The sequence below is a fragment of the Dipodomys merriami genome, unplaced genomic scaffold (assembly GCF_024711535.1).
Source record: "Dipodomys merriami isolate MVZ:Mamm:240054 unplaced genomic scaffold, mDipMer1.0.p SCAF_70, whole genome shotgun sequence".
In the NCBI taxonomy this organism is placed as follows: Eukaryota; Metazoa; Chordata; class Mammalia; order Rodentia; family Heteromyidae; genus Dipodomys; species Dipodomys merriami.
In genome coordinates this window covers 971,847-991,798 of record NW_027206291.1, presented here as the reverse complement: position 1 = coordinate 991,798, position 19,952 = coordinate 971,847, and the positions used below count along the sequence as shown (strand labels likewise).

General features: G+C 64.4%; 1 protein-coding gene across 3 annotated transcripts in view; it reads left to right on the top strand.

The window, feature by feature from the left end:
- Positions 1–19,482, top strand: part of Brd4 (bromodomain containing 4) — a 74,391-nt gene extending 54,909 nt beyond the window's left edge. Inside the window, exons 8-20 of one of the 3 annotated variants that reach the window (XM_070008160.1) lie at positions 2,216–2,425; positions 2,786–2,985; positions 3,313–3,608; positions 4,656–4,766; positions 12,703–12,755; positions 12,879–13,248; positions 13,819–14,406; positions 16,657–16,769; positions 16,847–17,009; positions 17,107–17,237; positions 17,330–17,535; positions 17,615–17,855; positions 17,954–19,482. In XM_070008160.1, the coding sequence (XP_069864261.1) occupies positions 2,216–2,425; positions 2,786–2,985; positions 3,313–3,608; positions 4,656–4,766; positions 12,703–12,755; positions 12,879–13,248; positions 13,819–14,406; positions 16,657–16,769; positions 16,847–17,009; positions 17,107–17,237; positions 17,330–17,535; positions 17,615–17,855; positions 17,954–18,022 (2,751 nt within the window). In that variant the 3' untranslated portion in view covers positions 18,023–19,482. Of the gene's footprint in view, positions 1–2,215; positions 2,426–2,785; positions 2,986–3,312; positions 3,609–4,655; positions 4,767–8,759; positions 10,990–12,702; positions 12,756–12,878; positions 13,249–13,818; positions 14,407–16,656; positions 17,010–17,106; positions 17,238–17,329; positions 17,536–17,614; positions 17,856–17,953 lie in introns of those variants that run through there. The other 2 variants (XR_011368907.1, XM_070008161.1) reach the window with 2 other exon arrangements.
- Positions 19,483–19,952: the final 470 nt, after the last annotated feature.

The following is a 19,952-nucleotide window of genomic DNA, read 5'->3' as shown; positions in this document are numbered from 1 at the left end:
GCAGTTGTGTTTTGCGGCGGGGAGGAGAAGCAGGCTGCGGACTTGGGGTCTGGTGCGCACCAGGGGCAGCACGTTCTGAGCTCAGTCTGCGCAAACGCGCCCTGCTGGATTCCACTCACGCTCTGCCCAGCATGTGGCTCCCCAGGGCCTCCCCGCCTGTGTCCTCCAAAGGGGCGTCAGGGCGGGACGCTGGCATCTGAGCGCGTCTGTCTCGTCATCGTCATCGTCGTGGTTACTAAGCGGGAAGGCCTGCTTCCTCTGGACCTGATGGCCACCACGGGGGATGAGGCTGGTCCACGCACTGGCAAGGAGAAACTCCTGCTCTCTGCCCCGGGCGCTGCGCTGAGGTCCACCAGCACCTGTGACCGGACCGCGCAGGGGTGGGGTGGGGTGGGGTGGGCGTGGCGAGGGGCTGACCAGAGTTGGACCGGCCGTGAGCGGGGCTCAGGCCCCCACTCCCTCTGGTGGGCCACGGGGCTCTGTTCTCCTGGCCTCTTGCTGGACTTGCGGCAGCCCTGCGGGCCACACTGCCCCGTCCCGCTGCTCCCATGGCTTGGGGCCTCTTGGCACGGGACCCAGCCCATGGGCTGTTCCCAGCAGGCTCTGTGTCTCGCATGCAGGAAGGAGCCCTTCCTTCCTCCAGCACAGGGCAGGATGGGGTCGATGTGGCTGTCCGGCTCCCGCAGAGCGCCATCCCGCGGACGAGGAGCGCGGCTGCACAGCGGGAGCCCGCGGGCCCCTGCCATGGACGCTCCTCCCCACCCCGCCGTGGACGCTCCTCCCCACCCCGCCGTGGACGCTCCTCCCCACCCCGCGGGTCCCGCCTGTACCCCTTGCTGTTGATCTTGGCCTTGACCGCCAGCCCCAGCACGCAGGGGAAGGGAAGGGCCTCGCTCGCGCCTTGTGTGCGTGGCAGCCAGTCTGGAAGAAGAGCACAGATCTGTCCATGGCAGGGGGAGTGCCCGAGGGTGAACACAGACAGCGTCCCCAGCACCTCATCCTGGGACGGGGCGCGTGACCCCTCCCCTCCCCCCGCACGCCACCGTCCCGCCCCGCAGGCCTGGCGGCTGGCTTCAGGCGCTGCCTCGCCGCGGCCTGGCTGCTGTGAAGCCCTTTCTTCTGCCTGGTCTTGCTTCCCTGGCCGCGTCCGGGTACTCTCCTTCCTAACGTCTGCCGCATCTGTCAGGAAGGTCCTGCCGGCAGGCCAGGTGCATTCTGCCTGGGGGAGCAGCGCCTCCGTCCGCTCCGCTCCCCGAATCACAGTGAAGACTGGGGGAGTCACTGCAGCGGGGTGGATAGATACGCGGACAGTCACACACCATGCTTACAGCGGCCACGTGCAGCTCAGAGGCACCTTGCCCTCCGCCACACCCGCCCCGCCCCACCACTGCGGTAGTCATGGAGTCCCTGGGCCTCTGCCACCCGGCTGGCTGCCTATGTCTTGCAGGGGTACCCCACGTTGTTCCCCCGGGTCCCCGGGGCTTCCAGGCAGAAGGTCCCAGGACACACCAGGACCTGGCCCTGTGCCTGCAAACCCCGCCTGGCCGGGTTGCACTTCCTCAGGGAACTCCTCCTGAGTGCTCAGTGCCCCCCCGCTGCTGCCCTGTGTCCCGCATCCCGCACCGGGGCCGCAGCCAGGGCCCGCGCTGCTCCTGCTGCAGCGCTCCTGGTCTGTGGGCTTTGTCAGGCGCGCTGCCTGGCCTTTGCCCGTTCTCCTTCCTCTTCCCTTGAGGGCTCAGACTGCAGTCCTCGCGCTTTCTGCCCGGGTGGAAACTAACGGCCACAGAGCCTCCTGTTGTGCCAGCCACAGGCCTGAGCAGTGTTTCTGGGGTCTTGCCCTGGTGCCCTCGGGTTAATGCACTGGTGGGTGCTGGTGGCTCACTCCTGTAATCCTACTACTGGTCTGAAGATGGTGGTTCGAAGCCAGTGTAGGCAGGAAAGTCCAGGAGACTCTTTAACTCCAATGAACCACTAATAGGCTGGAAGTAGAGCTGTGGCTCAAACAGTAGAGTGCTAGCCTTGAACAAAAAAGCTCGGAGAGAAAGGCCCAGGCCCTGAGTTCAAGCCTCACAGCCAACAACAACAAAAGAGACCTAGGAAAGGCATGTTAGAAGACGGTCCCAGGCTTTGGCCCCTGCGGCCCCGTCCACGGAGAGAGGGCCCAGCTCCACGGCCCTCCCACACGGTCCCTCACGGAATGGCTTTCCCTCCCTAGGATGTGTTTGAAATGCGCTTTGCCAAGATGCCGGACGAGCCGGAGGAGCCCGTGGTGGCCGTGTCCTCCCCCGCGGTGCCGCCCCCCACCAAGGTGGCAGCCCCGCCCTCCTCCAGCGACAGCAGCAGCGACAGCTCCTCCGACAGCGACAGTTCCACTGACGACTCGGAGGAGGAGCGAGCCCAGCGGCTGGCCGAGCTCCAGGAGCAGGTGGGTCCTTGCACGCGTGGCCCCAGGGCCCTGCCTGGCCCTTCCCTTCGCAAGCGCGTGGTGCTACCTGGGCCGCATCAGCCCGGCGCATCTGTGCTCTCACCCAGCCTCTGGGGAACGGCCCGGGGGTCGTGGCTGCCAGCCGGGCAGCTGGCTCGATAGAGGACACTGCCGTCCTGGCATTGCGGGAGGCAGTGCCTTGGGCTCCTTGGGGATCTGGTGGATGTGATAGACCACAGGCCAAGGGCTGCTCCATGCCCCTGCCCTGCCCTGACCCATGGGGTCCCACACTGTCTGGCGTGGCGTGGCGTGGCACGGCGTGGCACCGTCAGCCCGATCTCAGGCCCCTCCTCTCCACAGCTCAAAGCCGTGCACGAACAGCTTGCAGCCCTTTCGCAGCCCCAGCAGAGCAAACCAAAGAAAAAGGAGAAGGACAAGAAGGAGAAAAAGAAGGAGAAGCACAAAAAGAAAGAGGAGGTGGAGGAGAATAAGAAGAGCAAAGCCAAGGAGCTCCCTCCTAAGAAGACAAAGAAGACCAACAGCAGCCACAGCAGCGTGAGGTCTGTGCTTCAGGACCCACCCCGGGCCGAGGCAGGGAGTCAGGCTGGGGCGCTGAGGGCCGCTCACCAGCAGCCCCCGTGGGCTGGGGTGGCATGGTGGGACGGGCTGGGGCCGGATGGTGGGACGGGCTGGGGCCTGCAGCAGGGCGCACGTGAGCGCAGCCCCAGCTCCCACGGCCCCGGCGCGTTCTCCGGGGCTCCCCGGGGAAGGACCGGCCTTGAGTCCAGTTGCCTGTGAACACTGGCCCAATGGGACTTGGGAGCGGCCCCTCCGTGCGTGGAGGGCGAGCCCGGTTTTGATGGTGTGCACCGCCCATCCCTTCACAGCAAGAAGGAGCCGGCCCCCCTGAAGAGCAAGCCCCCGCCCGCCTATGAGTCGGAGGAGGAGGACAAGTGCAAGCCCATGTCCTACGAGGAGAAGCGCCAGCTGAGCCTGGACATCAACAAGCTCCCGGGGGAGAAGCTGGGCCGCGTGGTGCACATCATCCAGTCCCGGGAGCCCTCGCTCAAGAACTCCAACCCCGACGAGATCGAGATCGACTTCGAGACCCTGAAGCCCTCCACGCTGCGCGAGCTGGAGCGCTACGTCACCTCCTGCTTGCGGAAGAAAAGGAAACCCCAAGGTATGCTCGAGCCCTCCGCTCAGGAGGGCTCTCCCCACGGGCGGCCCGCCAGACAGCAACTCCCAAAGCGTAGGACACCACATCGCACCTCACCACGCCCCAGACTTGGGTGGGTGTTTGCGGAGGGTGGGAGGGTTACTGGGGTTTGAACTCGGGGCCCCACGCTTGCTAGGCCGACGCTGCGTTTAAGTTATTCTTCAGGTCAGATCTCGTGCGTTTGCCCAGACTACGAACCTCGTGACCGCTGTGCTGAGTCACAGCGCGCCACCACACCTGCCTGCCTGACTCGGGTGTGAGAGCTTGTGGACTCTGGCCTGAGCTCTGGGCCTGGGCGCTGTCCCTCCGCTCTTCAGCTCAAGGCGAGCCTCTACCACTTGAGCCACAGCACCACTTCTAGCCTTTTCTGCTTATGTGGTGCTGAGGAATCAAACCCAGGGCCTCATGCGTGCCAGGCAAGCAAGCATTCTACCACTGAGCCGCCTTCCCACCTCTGCAGACTCTCTTTGCCCGGGCTGGTCTTGAGCCACATTGCCCAGCCTGAAATGGTTTTGAGCGTTGGTTCTAAATAACAGCAGTTTGGGTTCCCAGCGGCTGGCTGGGCAGTGTCCTCCCTCCCGCGGGAGGACAGCTGGAGCTAGACGTCAAGTTTGTCCTCTAGCATGACTGGCCTGGTCCTTTCTGGAACAGTCTTGCAGGCATTCCTTCCATGTTCGATGCCTTCACCTTTCTCTTGGGACCACAGGACTTGCGGTCTGCATGGGGACCTGTAACACACCGGGCTTTAGTCGTGCCGGCTCCTTGCAAGCCCCGACTTGTCCCCAGGCAGGTGTGCTGTAGGTGAGCCTTAGACCAGACCAGCAGTGTCCACGCTGGGAAGGGACTCCTCCCCACGGCCTGTCACATCCTTGAGAAATCCTCCAGAGGGCGCCAGTGCCCTGGAAATGCCAGGCCGGACCATGTTTGGGGCAGTTGGCAGTAGCTACCCGTGGGGAACTGTGGACCAGTAAGAGCACCTCCTCATCGCCTTTCCTGTTGTTTGGCTTACAGCCGAGAAAGTGGACGTGGTCGCCGGCTCCTCCAAGATGAAAGGCTTCTCCTCCTCCGAGTCAGAGAGCACCAGCGAGTCCAGCTCCTCAGATAGTGAAGACTCGGAAACAGGTCAGGGGACTCTTGTTTAAGATCTGGTCCAAAACTTCCCCAGTCCGTGCCAGGTACCAGCACCAGCCCTGCCTCCGTCCTGGGCTCGGCTGCTGGAGAGCCCAGAGACGGTCGCCGCTCTTTAACACTGTCCCCCATCCCCGCTGAGGCCTAGCACCAGGCCGGCATGGGACTGGAGTCCCTCTCCCCAAGCCTCCTGTCCAGGGAAGGCTGCACAGCCCACAGGCTTGCCAGCCCCGTAGTCACCAGCAGGGCCACAGCGCAGGGGAGGTGGTTGGTTGGCAGGTGTCCGGCAAGAACGGAGCGGAACCGGGCGCTGGTGGCTCACGCCTGTCATCCTAGCTACTCAGGAGGCTGAGATCTGAGGATCACGGTTCAAAGCCAGCCCAGGTAGAAAAGTCTGTGAGAATCTTTTATCTCCAATAAATCACCAGAAAACCGGAAGTGGTGCTGTGGCCCAAATGGTAGAGCGCTCACCTTGAGCTAAAGGGCTGAGGGACAGCGCCCAGGCCCAGAGTTCAAGACCCAAAACCAACAAAAAAATAAAGGAGCGGAGCTGCTGCAGCTGGCAGCCTTGGCGGCAGGTCCGTCCCGGCCTGCTGCTAATGCTTCTCACCCGACTGCGCCACGGCTGCGCCCGCCCCCAGCGTGGGCCTGCCTGCTCTGCAGCTGCTGCCTCTCCCCTAACTCCACACCTACCTAGACGCGTGTAACCTGCAGCCCGTGCGTGCTGCACGCAATCCCCTCCTGCAGGCACACACGCGTTGCATGTCAGTACCAAGGCTTAAACTCAGGGCTCCAAGCTCCTACTCAGCGTATTTGCTTGTGCCTGGGGTTCTAACACTTAGACTACGTCCCCACTTCTGGTTTTGGGTGGTTCATTGGGGATGAGAGCCGGCCAGGTTGTCTGCTTAGGCTGCCTTCAACCTTGACCCTCAGATCGGCCTCGCCGGGGCCTGGCTTGCTGGCCCTGCCGAGCTCTGTGGGCCGGCCCCGGCACCCCGGCCAGACCCACCTTTTGGGCAGCAACCGCAAAGCCAGAGGAAGGGCAAGGGGCAGTGCTGGGAGCTGGATGGGCGGTGGAGGAGCACAGTACCGCCGCCTCAGCACACTAGGGAACAGAGGGCACTTGAGGGACCTGCGTGTGGCTTGTGCGTGGGGTGGGCTGGGCACACACACTCCAGACCGCCTGCGAGCCAGTCCTGGTGCCAAGTGTGTTTCTACCAGGTGGACCGGGGCTCGGGGCCACAGCGGGAAATGCGTGTCTGGTTAGGCAACCAGGTGGCTGGCGTGTGCTTCCGTGGGTCTCCTGCCTCCGACGTGCTGGTTCCCCCGTGATGAGGGAGTGGAAATCACAGTTCCGGGAGACCCCACTTCTAAGGCGTGCACACAGCACCATGCACACAGCAGGCGAGGAGAACAGACACTGTGGGGCTTGGGGTGGGCCGGGGTCTCCCCAGGCTCCCAGTGCCCCGATGGCATCTCTGCAGTCCTGGACGCAGAGCCCGCGCCCCTGCAGCCTCCCACCCTTTCCAGTCCCCTCAGCGGCAGGGGGTGCTGCCCTCCAGGCTGGCTGGGAGGAGCCGGCCCCGCGCGGGCGGAGGGGGCGGAGGGGCTGTGCCCTGGAGTCCCGTAGCATTGCCGGTAGCTCTGACTCTTCTGCCAGCCAAGCGGCAGGTTCGCCTCTCCGCTGGGGTCTGTGTGACAGCCCTGGGGCTGAGCTAGTCACCAGAGCAGCCGCTTGCCCGCCAAGACCGAGGTCTCTGCCCCAGGCTCCCGTGTGGGTGCCCTGCACCCCTCCGGCCACTGGGCTATTTTTTTAAGCCCTCCCCCTCCCTTCAAGGAAAGTGGGAAGATGGTGCAGAGAGTAATCCGAGAGCCCTGGGAACAGCTGTCTTGGCGGGAAGGAGGAGGGTGAGATTTACAGCCTTGGCTCCCAGGCCCGGCGGTGCAGCCCTGGCCACCGGCTCAGCCGCCTGGGCCCGGGCTCTCCCCAGACGCCCTCCCACGTGGGTTTGGCCTGGCTCTCTTTCTTTGTCTCCGTGCTGGCCAGCGGCGCTGCCCTGGAGCCGTGGTTTTTCCTTTGCCTTCTATGTGTGGCAGGGCTCCGTGGGCCAGCTGGGCAGGGCCGCTGGGGGAGCCGCAGCCCGCACTCCCATCACGGAGTGTGGCCGCTGCGCCCTCGGGTGCCTGGTCGCCGCTGCGCTGCGCTGCGCTGCGGGGCTGGCCAGCCGTCGCGGCGATGGGCGCTACTTCCTTCTGGTCTTTGGGGCTTGTGTAGCCTCCTCGCTCTTGTGATTCCACTTGGATTGGAGCCGAAATATCTCAAAGGCCTACTTTTGTCACTTGAACTAAGGGTCATTTCTGCTGACAGGGGTCCGGGACCTGAATCTCCAAAAGAAACAGAAGCCAAGCAGTCACTGGAGTTGGGAGGGCAGTGCGAAAGCCGTCCTCGGGCGGCGCGAGCTGCTGGGGCCCTGGCGCAGCTCGGACCAGGCTTAAGCGTAGGGCAGCTGTGCCCAGAGGAGGCTCGGGGTGCTGGCCCAGCCGGCCCTCACCCTGCAGCACACTGAGCCCGGCTACTACTTGGGTTGTGCGATCTCTCACGGGGCTCTGCTTTCAGCCGCTCAAGGGTTTAGTGTCCGGCCAGGCGGATACCGTCCGGTATAGCTCGTGTGCCACCGTACCACACCTTGGAAGCGGTCTGTGGCGAGACCTTCCCGCCACTCTCCCGGGCAGGCTGTGGACAGAGCCGGGCCCTGCTGTCCGGCACCGCGTGCGGGCCGGGGCAGAGGGTGTCCTGGGACGCCCTGTAGGTCTCGGCCAGCACGTTGCTGGCACCTCTTCCGGAGGGGCGGGGCGGGGCCCGACGCAGAGGCCTCCCTGTCCGCAGCCACACCTCCCGCCGCCCCCCACATGGGCTGGGGCAGTTTGGGGGAGGGTCCCTCAGATTTTGCTCTTCTTTTCCATCTGCCCAGGCGTGTCGCCCAGCCAGCTCAGAGTCTTGGTTTCCTTTTCCCAGGACTGGACAGTGTGGGCGTTTCTCAGCTCCAGGGGAGACGGGAATGCTTGGTGTTCTGAAAAGATTTGAGCTGGGAGGCGCAGATGGGCGAGGGGGTGCTCTCTGCTGACCACACGTCCAGCCCAGCTTCCTGCCCCAAGGGTCTCTGAGGGACTCAGCGGGGGTGGGGGGCACAGCCAGGTGACGATGCACGTGCACACACAGCCTTGCAGTGGGGGCCCGGGGCTTCCCCCGGGGTGAGGCCAGCCTTGTGGAATGTGGCCAGCAGCGAGAGGCGGGGTGGGCGGGTTTTTCCCAGGCGTGGGGGGGCATCCGTGACTCCAGAGGCGCCAGTGCCGCGTGGGTGGAGCCGGCCCAGCGGCCGCCCTGGTCCAGGAGCCAGGCTGGAGTCCCAGACAAGGCGGGAGAGGGGGACCATTTCCCCCTCCAACTGCTTGCTCTGTCTCTCTCGTTCCTTTCTTCTCTTTCCCTTCCTCCTCCCTCAGCTACATGTCACAGATTCCTCTTTATCTTGTGTGCCTCGGGAGCTTGACTCCTGCCCCGGCCGCAGCGCGGTGCCCACAGTGCCAGGCTTTTTCTTCCTGGGCCACGGCCCAAGGGAAGGCTGGGAGCGGACATACCTGGTGGTGGTGAGCCTGGTGTCCCTGGCTGGGACAGGGCGGGGCCCTGAGCGGCCGTGGTGGGCACACGCACACACGCAGGCAGGCACACACACGTGGAACTCGTCAAGTGAGGGCGCGTTTGTCTGGAAGCACAGGCAGGCTCAGGGTGCACAGAGGATCTGTGGAGGTGGGTCTGTCCCCACCCGAGGAGGCCGGGGGCGGAGCTCCCCATCTCTGGTGCTGCTCTCCTGTGCCCTTTGGGCCACCAGGGCACAGGCTGGCTCGGTCTGCAGTTCTTCTGTTCTTGTGACTTGAATGGTACATTCCACACCACTTCTCTCACACTGATTTCTCTCTTCCTCTACGTAGGTCCTGCCTAATCACTGGACACGGACTCTTAATAAAACGGTCTTCAGTTCCAGATTCCCTCCCAGCAAGCTCTAGCTTAAGTCCCATTTTCTTCTGTGAAAGGGACAGGACTCCATCGAGTTATGGAACTCCTCAGAGGCCTGGGCCTGTCCCCGGGGTGGAGCGGTCACGCCGGCAGCACACGCCTAGATCCCGCCTTTGGGAAGGCTGCTTGCCTGGCCTGCCTGTACAGAGACTCGGGCTGATCTGCCTGCCTCCCGTTCCCGGGGCCTCTGGGTGGGTGGCGCCTCCTGATGGGTGATGACAATCTCCCCGTGCCCGCTGTGGTGCTGCGCTGTGTGTGATACCCGATCAGAGTGCGTCTCCTCTCTCGGTCCCTCCCCCCGGCTTTGTCTGAGACTCTGGACCTTAACTGCTCCCTTCTGGGACCTTGTGACTTTAGCCCAGGGAAGATCTGCTTCCGCTCAGGAAGAGTGTGCTGGCTTCCCCGGCTTTCCCAGACAAGGAGGGGGTGCCTCCTTCCCTTGAGGGCTGGGCAGTGCCACCCCTGGCTGTGTGACCCGCCGGGGCCCAGCACGCCGCTCAGCCTCCTCGAGCCCTCCCGTCCCCATCCCCTCGTGGCTGAATGCTTAAGCTGGTGTAATGGGCTTTTTCCCGGCTTCTTTATCTGCTTCCCTCAAGTCCCATAGGGAGAGTATCTTCTGGGCTGTTGGTGAGGGACACACACACGCGCACACACACACACACACCCTGCTCCCTTCTGATGCCCTGTGCACCGACCTCCTAGATGTCCGCACTACCCAGGCGAGGGCGGCCACCCCAGCTGACCCTCCCAGAGGCACCCAACAGGCTACTTTTCCCCCGCTTTTTGCGCTAAAAATAAATGTAGGCCCTTTTTTGGTCATGAATCCAGCCTCTGAACAGAAAGCCGCCCCGTGGCGGCGCGTTAGGAGCAGCGTCTGCGCTCCGGCCTGGGCTCTTCTTCTTTCTTGCTTCAAGCGTACTTCACATGTCCGCTGGGGCCCAGCCGCCGCACGGCGGACACGGACGCCTTGCAGGCTGCCCTGTCCTGGGGCTGAGCCAGGCTGGGGACATGCCACCGCCTCTCCTGCCTCCCTGGCTCCTTGAGTCCCTGGGTTCCTCTCGGCCCAGACTTGCTGTGGCCCCCAGATCGAGCCCAGCCTCCCCAGGACCCCGCAGGACCCCACAGGACCCCGCAGTAGCACTCTTGAGCTTACAGGCCGCTCCCGATCCTCTCTGGGCTTCCAGTTTCCAGTCAGCCACGTTTGCCAAACAGACTCTATTTTCAGCTGCCCTTTGGCCTGCGCCTGACGTGCTCCTGTGAACTTGGCTTGGCTGGGATGAGGGGCTTCATGCCCAGAGGTTCCCACAGGACAGTTGGGAAGCTGCTGGCACTCTCTTTCTGGGAAGATTTCTGCTGTCTTGGACCAAGCAGCAGCCTAGCTTCTCCCAGTGTCTAGGCTGCCTGTCCCCCCTGCCCCTGACCACACGGGTGTGCACCGCGGCAGCCACAGCCACCGCCAGCCCTCCCGCCAGGGCCTCCTGTCCTTGATGGCCAGGGACCCAGTCTTCCTCGCCCGTAAGGCTTCCAGCTGACAGTTCGCTCAGGACCTGTAGAACTTGAAAGTGCTTTAGATTCACTTGTAGCCGACCACCGGCTCGGGCCTGTAATCCTGCCTGTTCAGGAGGCTGAGGGGCTCAGTGCGAAGCCAGCCCTAGGCAGGAAAAGTCCAGGAGATTCTTACATCCAATTAAACCATCAAACAAGCCAGAAGTGGAGCTGTGACTCAAGTGGTAGAGAGCCCGAGGCCCTGAGTTCAAGCCCCAGTACCAGCACAAAACAAAAAAAGTGACCTGTATTTGGTGCCCTGGGAATAAGCCAGAGAGACAACGGGCCGCTGTTGTAACCTGTTCTCTGGGCACCAGGAGGTGCCACCCAAGGCCTCTGTCCTGGCTGGCCGGCGGCAGCCGCTCCTCCCCTTCCCCCTCCTCCCTGCCCCCCATCGCCCTGCCTTTTGGCCCTCTTCTCTCCCTCCCCTGGAGTGGGGCTGGGTGGGGGGGAAGAAATCAGCGTTTTAACTCAGATTTTGCAGTAACATTTTATTCCTTTGTACAATTACCATCCTGTATAAAGCTGAAATTTGTGTTGAGTTGAAGATTGTCACGGAATAAAGATCACACAGTACTTAAGGCCATCTCCATGTAAACCCTTTCTAGAGAGTCTTGTGTGGGGGTGTCTCAGGCCGGAGTGCTGTGAAGCTGTGCGCTTCTTGTCTTGTCTTCTTACTAGTAACTGCCGCAGGGGCCTGGGCTGCAGAGGCTGGGGGGGGGGGGGCGTCCCACGTCCTATCTTCCTAGTCTCCTTGGGCCCCAGGATGCTCCCTGTGACCTTCTCAAGGCCGCAGACGTCTCCCTAGACTCCCACAGTTCCGCTGCTTGCTCCCACACCCGGCGCTGGTGAGGGATGGAGCCACCGCCACCCCTCCTTACATAGATGAAAGACCATAGTGCGGCCCCCCCCCCCATACATTTTGTCTGCGCTCAGCCAGCATGGGGCACCTCCCTTAGGCTTGGCTCAGTGGCCAGGCCACGCCCCTAGCGGCCCCGCTCCCTGCCCAGCCCCCTCCCACCACTTCCCTGCACTGGAATGGGCCAGAAGAGCCAGCCTCTTCCTCACGCTCCCCTGGAGCTTCTGAGACCTTGCCTTCCCTGGCACCCCTTCTCTCTCTGCAGTTCTGGGGTCTCCAGCCAGTGCCACAGATGTTTGTGTCTCACCCAAAGAGTTCTGAGGTCTGGCACCTCCGTCCGGGTGCTGGGCTTGAGTTCACGTGTCCTAGATGTCCTCCACTTCATTGGTTCTGAGGATGTGTCTGTGGCTGCTGAGTGTGTGCGTGTGCGTGTGTGTCCCGGTCTTGTCTCTAGCTCGTGCCGGGCACCGGGTCCTGTCACATCCCCATAGGTGGCATGCTGCTGCCCCCTCCCGGGCCCGGACATCTCACACAAAGTAGCCTTGTTGGGGAAGATGTCATCCACCGACCCCCGTGGCGAGCTGGACATCCTGGGCAGGAAGCTCAGGGACAGCCGGGCCGGCCGTGGCCATGCCTCGGGGCCCGCAATCCCGGAGACCCTGTTCCGAGCGCCCTGCTTCCGGCCTAGGCTTGCACACCATCTTGTTTGGTGAAGGGCCACCCAGCTGGCGGAAACAGTTGAGCATAAGCTTTTGGGGTGGCGGCAGGGGTGGGCACAGCTCTGCAGAGCGGGCACAGCACGGCTGCCGACAGCAAGCTCAGGGCCCCTCTGCAGCCCCTCGACGCTGTCCCTCAGAAGGTGTCCCCTCGGGCCTGTGCCCTCTGCTGGCCGCGGGCACCTCGCCGGCGGCACGCACGCCCTGCCCTCGCTTCCCACTCGCTGGCTATGTGTCCCGGGGTCCATGGCGGCCCGGGCCAGCCCCGACGCGCGCCCCGCCTGAGCTGCTCTGCTTTGTCTGGGAAAACGCCAGGGCCTTCAGCAGCCATGCAGTGGGACAGCCGTGCCTCCATCCCCATCACTGCGTGTAACCCTGAACTAGCATGCTCTCTCCTCACTTGCTCTGCAGTGAGTGGGGGTTTCAGATATCCCCGTGTGCTGGGCAGGCGTGGGGCTCCCTAGCTCGCCTTTCGGCATAGGAATGGCGCCGGTGGTGTGGGGGGGGTAATTCCCCATCGCAGTGCCTCAAGACCGCGGGTGGGCAGGTGGGGGTCCCCTCCACCGCTTCCCTCCACCCCGGGGTGACCGACCGATCCGAACCCAGCCTGGACCTTCTCGCTCCGTGTCACCTGCCCTCATCCTGCGCTGCCTTCTGCAGCTTTCTCCTCTTCCGTGTCCGAAGCCAGCTCACTCCCCTGCTCCTCCAGAGCCTCACCACCTTCTCTTTTCTCTGCAGAGATGGCTCCGAAGTCCAAAAAGAAGGGGCACCCTGGGAGGGACCAGAAGAAGGTACGTCGTTCCGGGAACGGGTCCCTCCCCAAGGGATGGCTGGCGTCCGGGGCCCGCCCCGGGGCCTGGCCTCTGGCCTGCCTTGCCTGACATCAGCCTGTGTGTCTCTCTCCGTGTACACAGCATCATCACCACCACCATCAGCCGCCGGCCCAGGCCCCGGCCCCCCAGCAGCCCCCCCCAGCCCCCCAGCAGCCTCCACCGCCCCCGCCACCACCGCAGCCGCAGCAGCCGCCGCCGCCACCGCCGCCTCCACCGCCCTCCATCCCGCAGCAGGCCCCTCCCGCCATGAAGTCCTCGCCCCCACCCTTCATCACCGCCCAGGTGCCTGTCCTGGAGCCCCAGCTCCCGGGCAGCGTCTTCGACCCCATCGGCCACTTCACCCAGCCCATCCTCCACCTGCAGCAGCCCGAGCTGCCCCCTCACCTGCCCCAGCCGCCCGAGCACGGCACTCCGCCCCATCTCAACCAGCACGCTGTAGTTTCTCCTCCAGGTGAGCCATGGCACTGCCCCAATTCTGCCGGGCCGTGATGTACAAGTACTTTGGGGCAACCCCGGGACCGTTGGCATCTAAGCTGGTGGCTCATGCCTGTAATCCCAGCTACTCAGGAGACTGAGATCTGAGGATGGAAGTGTCAAGGCTAGCCAGGGCAGGAAAGCTGGGAGAGTTTCCTCCCCAGTGAATCCCCAGAAAGTGGAAAAATGGAGCTGTGGCTTCAACTCCACTTGATGGTGGAGCTCAGAGGCCGCACCCAGGCCCCGAGTTCAAGCCCCAGGACCAGCACGCCAGGATGAGTTAGTTCTCATCTCAGTGGAGTTAGGCCTTGGGTTAGTTTCCAAGGATGGGACTCCTCTGAAGTTTATAGTTACGGGGTGCCGGGCAGTCATCTGGACAAAGGTCAACCTCTGGCCAGACGGCATGTGCAGGGACAGCCTGGTGGACAGGTGCCCTCTGGGAGTGACGAGCCAGGGAGGCGGCCCAGGGGGTGCGATGGGGTGGGGGTGGGGGGCACGTGCCAGGCCCCGCCCTGGCCTCACCACCCTTCTTTTCTGCCCCCTCCAGCTTTGCACAATGCACTGCCCCAGCAGCCATCGCGGCCCAGCAACCGAGCTGCGGCCCTGCCGCCCAAGCCCACCCGGCCCCCAGCTGTGTCCCCCGCCCTGGCCCAGCCCCCCCTGCTCCCCCAGCCCCCCATGGCTCAGCCGCCCCAAGTGCTGCTGGAGGACGAGGAGCCCCCTGCCCCGCCCCTCACCTCCATGCAGATGCAGCTGTACCTGCAGCAGCTGCAGAAGGTACAGCCCCCCACGCCGCTACTCCCTTCCGTGAAGGTGCAGTCCCAGCCCCCGCCCCCACTGCCACCCCCACCCCACCCCTCCGTGCCGCAGCCGCAGCTCCAGCAGCCGCCGCCGCCCCCGCCCCCGCCCCAGCCGCAGCCCCCGCCCCAGCCGCAGCCCCCACCCCCGCCCCGGCCCGTGCACTTGCCGCCCATGCAGTTCTCTGCTCACATCCAGCCCCCGCCACCCCCCAGCCAGCAGCCCCCCCACCCGCCCCCCGGCCAGCAGCCGCCCCCACCTCAGCCCGCCAAGCCCCAGCAGGTCATCCAGCACCATCCCTCCCCTCGGCACCACAAGTCGGACCCCTACTCGACTGGTAAGCGGAGTCTGGTGAAGGCAGGTCTGTGCTCTGCGCTCACGTGGACACAGAGCCACACCACACCCTAGGGACCAGGGCAGGGGCGGGGGGGGGGGGCTGCATCCAGGGACCAGGGCAGGGGCGGGGGGGGGCTGCATCCAGGGACCAGGGCAGGGGCGGGGGGGGGGGGCTGCATCCAGGGACCAGGGCAGGGGCGGGGGGGGGGGGGCTGCATCCAGGGACCAGGGCAGGGGCGGGGGGGGCTGCATCCAGGGACGGGGCGGGGGGGGGGGCTGCATCCAGGGACCAGGGCGGGGGGGGGGGGGGCTGCATCCAGGGACCAGGGCGGGGGCGGGGGGGGGGGGCTGCATCCAGGGACCAGGGCAGGGGCGGGGGGGGGCTGCATCCAGGGACGGGGCGGGGCGGGGGGGCTGCATCCAGGGATCGCTCCCTTGTTGGACATTTGTCTGCCTTGCTGACCAAGATGGCCGAGGGCAAGACCTCCCCTCCACCGCCACCGCCACCACCCCCAGCTCTTGTACAACGGGTGCTGTGGAGCCTCACAGTGCACTGAAATCCTGCCGGGAGGGAAAGCCTGACCCCGGAGGGGGTTCCTGGTGACCCCCCCCAGGGGTAGTGGCCAGGGGACGCAGCACGAGGACCCCCCCCCGATATTTGTGACCAGGCAGTTTTTTCTTTTAGCAGCTTGAGACCCCCCCCAACAGTATGAAGACCTTATTGGGGAGCACCGGGGTTAAAGGGAAGTGACAGCCCCCAGTGCACCCCAGAGCCAGGCCCAGGGGCAGCACGGGCGGGGCCAGCCCCTCCGCCTTGGACGCATGTGACGGCAGAACACCCCGCTGTGATTGAGCGGATCCTTGAGGGACTTGGTCACAGCACCCAGGCCTTGGCCAGGGGGGAGGGTAACCCAGTCACAGCACCCAGGCCTTGGCGGGGGGGGGGGGGGGAGGTACCCGGTCACAGCACCCAGGCCTTGGCCAGGGGGGAGGGTAACCCAGTCACAGCACCCAGGCCTTGGCGGGGGGGGGGGGGGGAGGGGGAGGTACCCAGTCACAGCACCCAGGCCTTGGCCAGGGGGGAGGGTAACCCAGTCACAGCACCCAGGCCTTGGCCGGGGGGGGGGGGGATACCCGGTCACAGCACCCAGGCCTTGGCCGGGGGGAGGGGGTACCAAGTTCTGGCCCCCAAATTGAGTAGCAAAGCGGGGCTGCGACTCTTCCCGCGCCCAGTGCGGACTGCCAGGTGCCGAGTGGGTTCCCACACGCCCTGCGCCAACAGCAGCTGCGCCAACCCCCCCCCCCCCCCCCCCCCCCCGGGAACTGGGGCCAGGCCGGCCGCGCAGCTGTGCCCGCTCACCCCGAGCATGCGAGCATCCCCGTGGAGGATGGAGCCGGGACACCAGGGCCAGGGCTGCCTGGAGCCGAAGGCAGAGTCTACGAAGGATGGGGGAGCCGGGCGCCAGGGGCTCACGCCTGTCATTCTAGCCACTCAGGAGGCTGAGGTCTGAGGATCTCGGTTCAAAGCCAGCTGGGCAGGAGAGTCCGAGACACTCCGATCTCCACTGAGAAAACCGGAAGTGGCGCTGTGGCTCAAGTGGTAGAGCGCTCGCCTTGAGCTGAAGAGCTGAGGGACAGCGCCCAGGCCCAGAGTTCAAGCTCCACAACCAACCCAAAAAAAAAAAAAAGGATGGGGGACTGAAACCCCACTGGCGGCTTCAGCCGAAGCCCCACTGACGCCCGGCGGCCCCACTGACCCCCAGCAGCCCCAGAGCCCTGGGCCGGGGTGCGGTTCTGTGAGCAGCCTCTTGCCAGCCCCGGGCCCGCCTGCCCTCTGTCTCGCGTCAGGGTTGGTCTCGGGTCGTGGTTGGGCGCAGGTCATTGGTGGGCTGTGAGCCGTGGCCCCAGGCCCTGTGCTCCCCACTCCCTATGGGCAGGGGCACAGCCTAGGCGTCTGCCCGGGGCATGCAGGCTGAGGGAGGACCCTGACCCGGCCACCCCGGGCCCGCCTCGGAACCGTCTAGAGATGTAGGCGCCCGCCTCCGCCCCAAAGCATGAGACAAGGCGTGTGGATTTCAAAGCTGGCGGAGTGCAAGGTCACGCGGGGCGGTGGCACCCGGCCTGCCCCTCCACTGGGGAGGAGGACCACTGGGGCCACGGCCAGCTGTCATCCAGCCTGCCCCTTCGTCGCTCGCGGGTGGGGGTTGGAAGGCCCTGCAGTGACCGGACGCCCTCCTTGCCTCTGTCCTAGGTCACCTCCGCGAAGCCCCCTCCCCGTTGATGATACATTCCCCCCAGATGCCGCCGTTCCAGAGCCTCACCCACCAGTCTCCCCCCCAGCAAAGCGTCCAGCCCAAGAAGCAGGTGAGGGGCGGGGCCGGGGAGGGGGAGGGGCAGCCGGAAGCCCATCGCCTCACCAGCCCGGCTGCCCTGTGTCACAGGAGCTGCGCCCGCCCTCGGTGGTACAGCCGCAGCCCCTGGTGGTGGTGAAGGAGGAGAAGACCCACTCGCCCATCATCCGCAACGAGCCCTTCAGCCCCTCGCTGCGGCCAGAGCCCCCCAAGCACCCCGAGAACATCAAGGCTCCAGTCCACCTGCCCCAGCGTGAGTGCCCGCGCCATCCAGGGCGGGGGGGAGGGGTATGAAGCCCAGGGCCCTCAGGGTGCCCTGTGCCCAGGCCCATGGGCTCTTTGTCTTCCAGGGCCTGAGATGAAGCCTGTGGAGGTCGGGCGGCCCGTGATCCGGCCCCCTGAGCAGTCGGCACCGCCGCCCGGGGCGCCTGACAAGGACAAACCCAAGCAGGAGCCCAAGACTCCGGTGGCACCCAAAAAGGTACCGGCCTTTGCCGCAAGGGTCCCCTGCCGTGCACCTCCCACGGGACAGCCCCTCACCCCACCCCACCCCTGCCCGCCTCCGCTCCGCAGGACCTGAAGATCAAGAACATGGGCTCCTGGGCTAGCCTGGTCCAGAAACATCCGACTGCCCCGTCCTCCACCGCCAAGTCCTCCAGCGAGAGCTTCGAGCAGTTCCGCCGCGTGGCCCGCGAGAAGGAGGAGCGCGAGAAGGCGCTGAAGGCCCAGGCCGAGCACGCCGAGAAGGAGAAGGAGCGGCTTCGGCAGGAGCGCATGAGGTGCGGGGTCCGGGCAGGGCGTGGGCTGGGGAGGGGCGCCCGGAAGGACCAGGCTGACTGGGGGTCCTGCCGCGCCCAGGAACCGAGAGGACGAGGAGGCGCTGGAGCAGGCGCGGCGCGTGCACGAGGAGGCGCGGCGGCGCCAGGAGCAGCAGCAGCAGCAGCGGCAGGAGCAGCAGCAGCAGCAGCAGCAGCAGCAGCAGGCCGCTGTGGCCGCGGCCGCCGCCCCCCAGGCCCAGAGCTCGCAGCCCCAGTCCATGCTGGATCAGCAGCGGGAGCTGGCCAGGAAGCGGGAGCAGGAGCGGCGGCGGCGGGAGGCGGTGAGCCGGGGTCCCAGCACCCGCACCCGAGGTGGGAGGCGGGCAGGCCCGCCCGGCTCTCCCCTCACCGCCATCTTCTTCCTTTCCCCTTTCCCCAGATGGAAGCTACGATTGACATGAATTTCCAGAGCGATCTCTTGTCCATATTTGAAGAGAACCTCTTCTGAGAGCACCTCGGTGACTGTGACTGTGACTTTTCTGGGAAACGTGGACTCTCCATAGTGTTAGGGGCGTGGAGGAAGCGGGGCCTGGCCCCATGCATGCTGTGCCCGGGGCGGGCCTGGCGGGAGCGCTGGAGCGCGGAGCCCGCCTGCCTTACAGCCAGCCGGAGGACATGAGCCCCGCGCCGCGGGCGCCCGCGTGCCGGCCAGACCCGCGCCCCGCGCGCCCCCACCCGGCACCGGGCGAGAGGCCCTTCTCTCCGCCAAATGTCTACACAGTATACACAGACATCGTCGCTGCCACCCTGACTGGTTTCCTGTCCGTGAGAACGTGGCGTCCGCGGCGCCCTGCCCGCCGGGAGTCCTGGCCCACAACGCAGCATGGCCGCCCGTCCCCCAGGAGGCTCGGCCGGGCCCTGGAGGGCTGCCGGGCGGGCTTGGCACCGGCCACCCCCTGCTGGCACTGACTTTGCCTTGAACAGACGCCCTCCCCTCCCCCCACAAGCCTTTAATCGAGAGCCGCTCTCTAAGTGTTCGCTTGTGCAAAAGGGAATCGTGCCGTGGAGGTGTGTGTGTGTGTCCGTGGCCGCACGTGCGGGCCTCGCTCACCAACCAAAGTCAGTTCTTCCCACCTGTGTTCCTGGGTTTTTTGTTTTTTTGGGTTTTTTGTTTTGTTCTTTTTTTTTTTTTTTTTTTTTTGGTTTCTGGTTTTTTTTTTCTATATATATTTTTGTTGTTGCTGAAATCTATTTTATTTTTAATTATCTCCTCTCCAGACACGATGGCACCGCTTCCCTCGGAAATGGTGTGCTGGTGTCCGTGGGCAGCGGCCCGCCCCGCTGCGGCCGTGTGTGACCGTGGCTGTACTGTGTAGTGAACATAGCTGGCATATCTTTGTTTGAAGTTTGTTGGTGACTCCACCAAACTGGTGTAAAAAAAGAAAAAAAGAAAAAAAAAGAAAAAAAGAAAAAGAAAACACAAAAAAAGCAAAACATATACAAAAAAAACCCTCCTGCCTATATTTTATTCAGTTTCAAACTTTTATTAGTCTATTTTTAATTAATTATAAAATCAGAAAGCTGCGATCTCTCGTCCTCCCTCTCCCCCATTTGTTGGCTTCGTTTTTAATGTCCAATCTTTTTTTACCAAGAAAGGAAGGAAAGGGGCCTGGGGACGAGGCGGGCCTGGGGAGACCACCGCGGGAGGCAGAGCCCCGCCCCGCCCGGCGCCCCGGGTCTGACCGGCCAGCCGTTCTTTCCCGACCTTTTTTTTTTTTCTTTTTTGTTTTTAATTTTATAATCAAAGCCCTTGGTGAGGTAATGCGTGCCATGAGAACCCGCTCTGCACCGCGACGCTGGTGCCTCGCTCGGTGTCGGCCAAACTCGGGAGTCACTGACTGGTTTGACTTGGATACGGTGAACATGCGTCTGTACTGATCATGGAATAAACACGTCTCTCTTTTTTAATTGCTGGCGTCTCCCTGACATTTCTTTGTGAACCAACTGTTGACTAGGCCAGGCCCCAGGGCCCCAGGGTGGCCCCCCCCACCTTCCGAGAACTTCCCACAGCCACCAACAACCCCAAAACTACTCTCCCTGGCCCGCCCTGCCTTTTTCTGCCCAGGAGCCCTTCTGGCACACAGCTGCGGGGACAGAACGTGGCACCCGCTCTTCTGTGGGTCCAGCCCCGCACTCCCCCGGCCTCACCCTCCCGCGTCCTCCGCCACACCACTGCCCCATCCCGCCTTGCACCTCAGCTCAGGGTTCGTCTAACCAGGCACACTTAGGTGTGTTCACATTCCCCTCCCACAGGATCCTCCCCTGCCCGCACCTGTCCATAAAGGAACCCACGGGGACAGACACGAGTATATAGCATGCAGAGACATGCATTGAACTTTCTGGAACTGTGTATTAGCCCACATCTCCCTTTTTCGGGA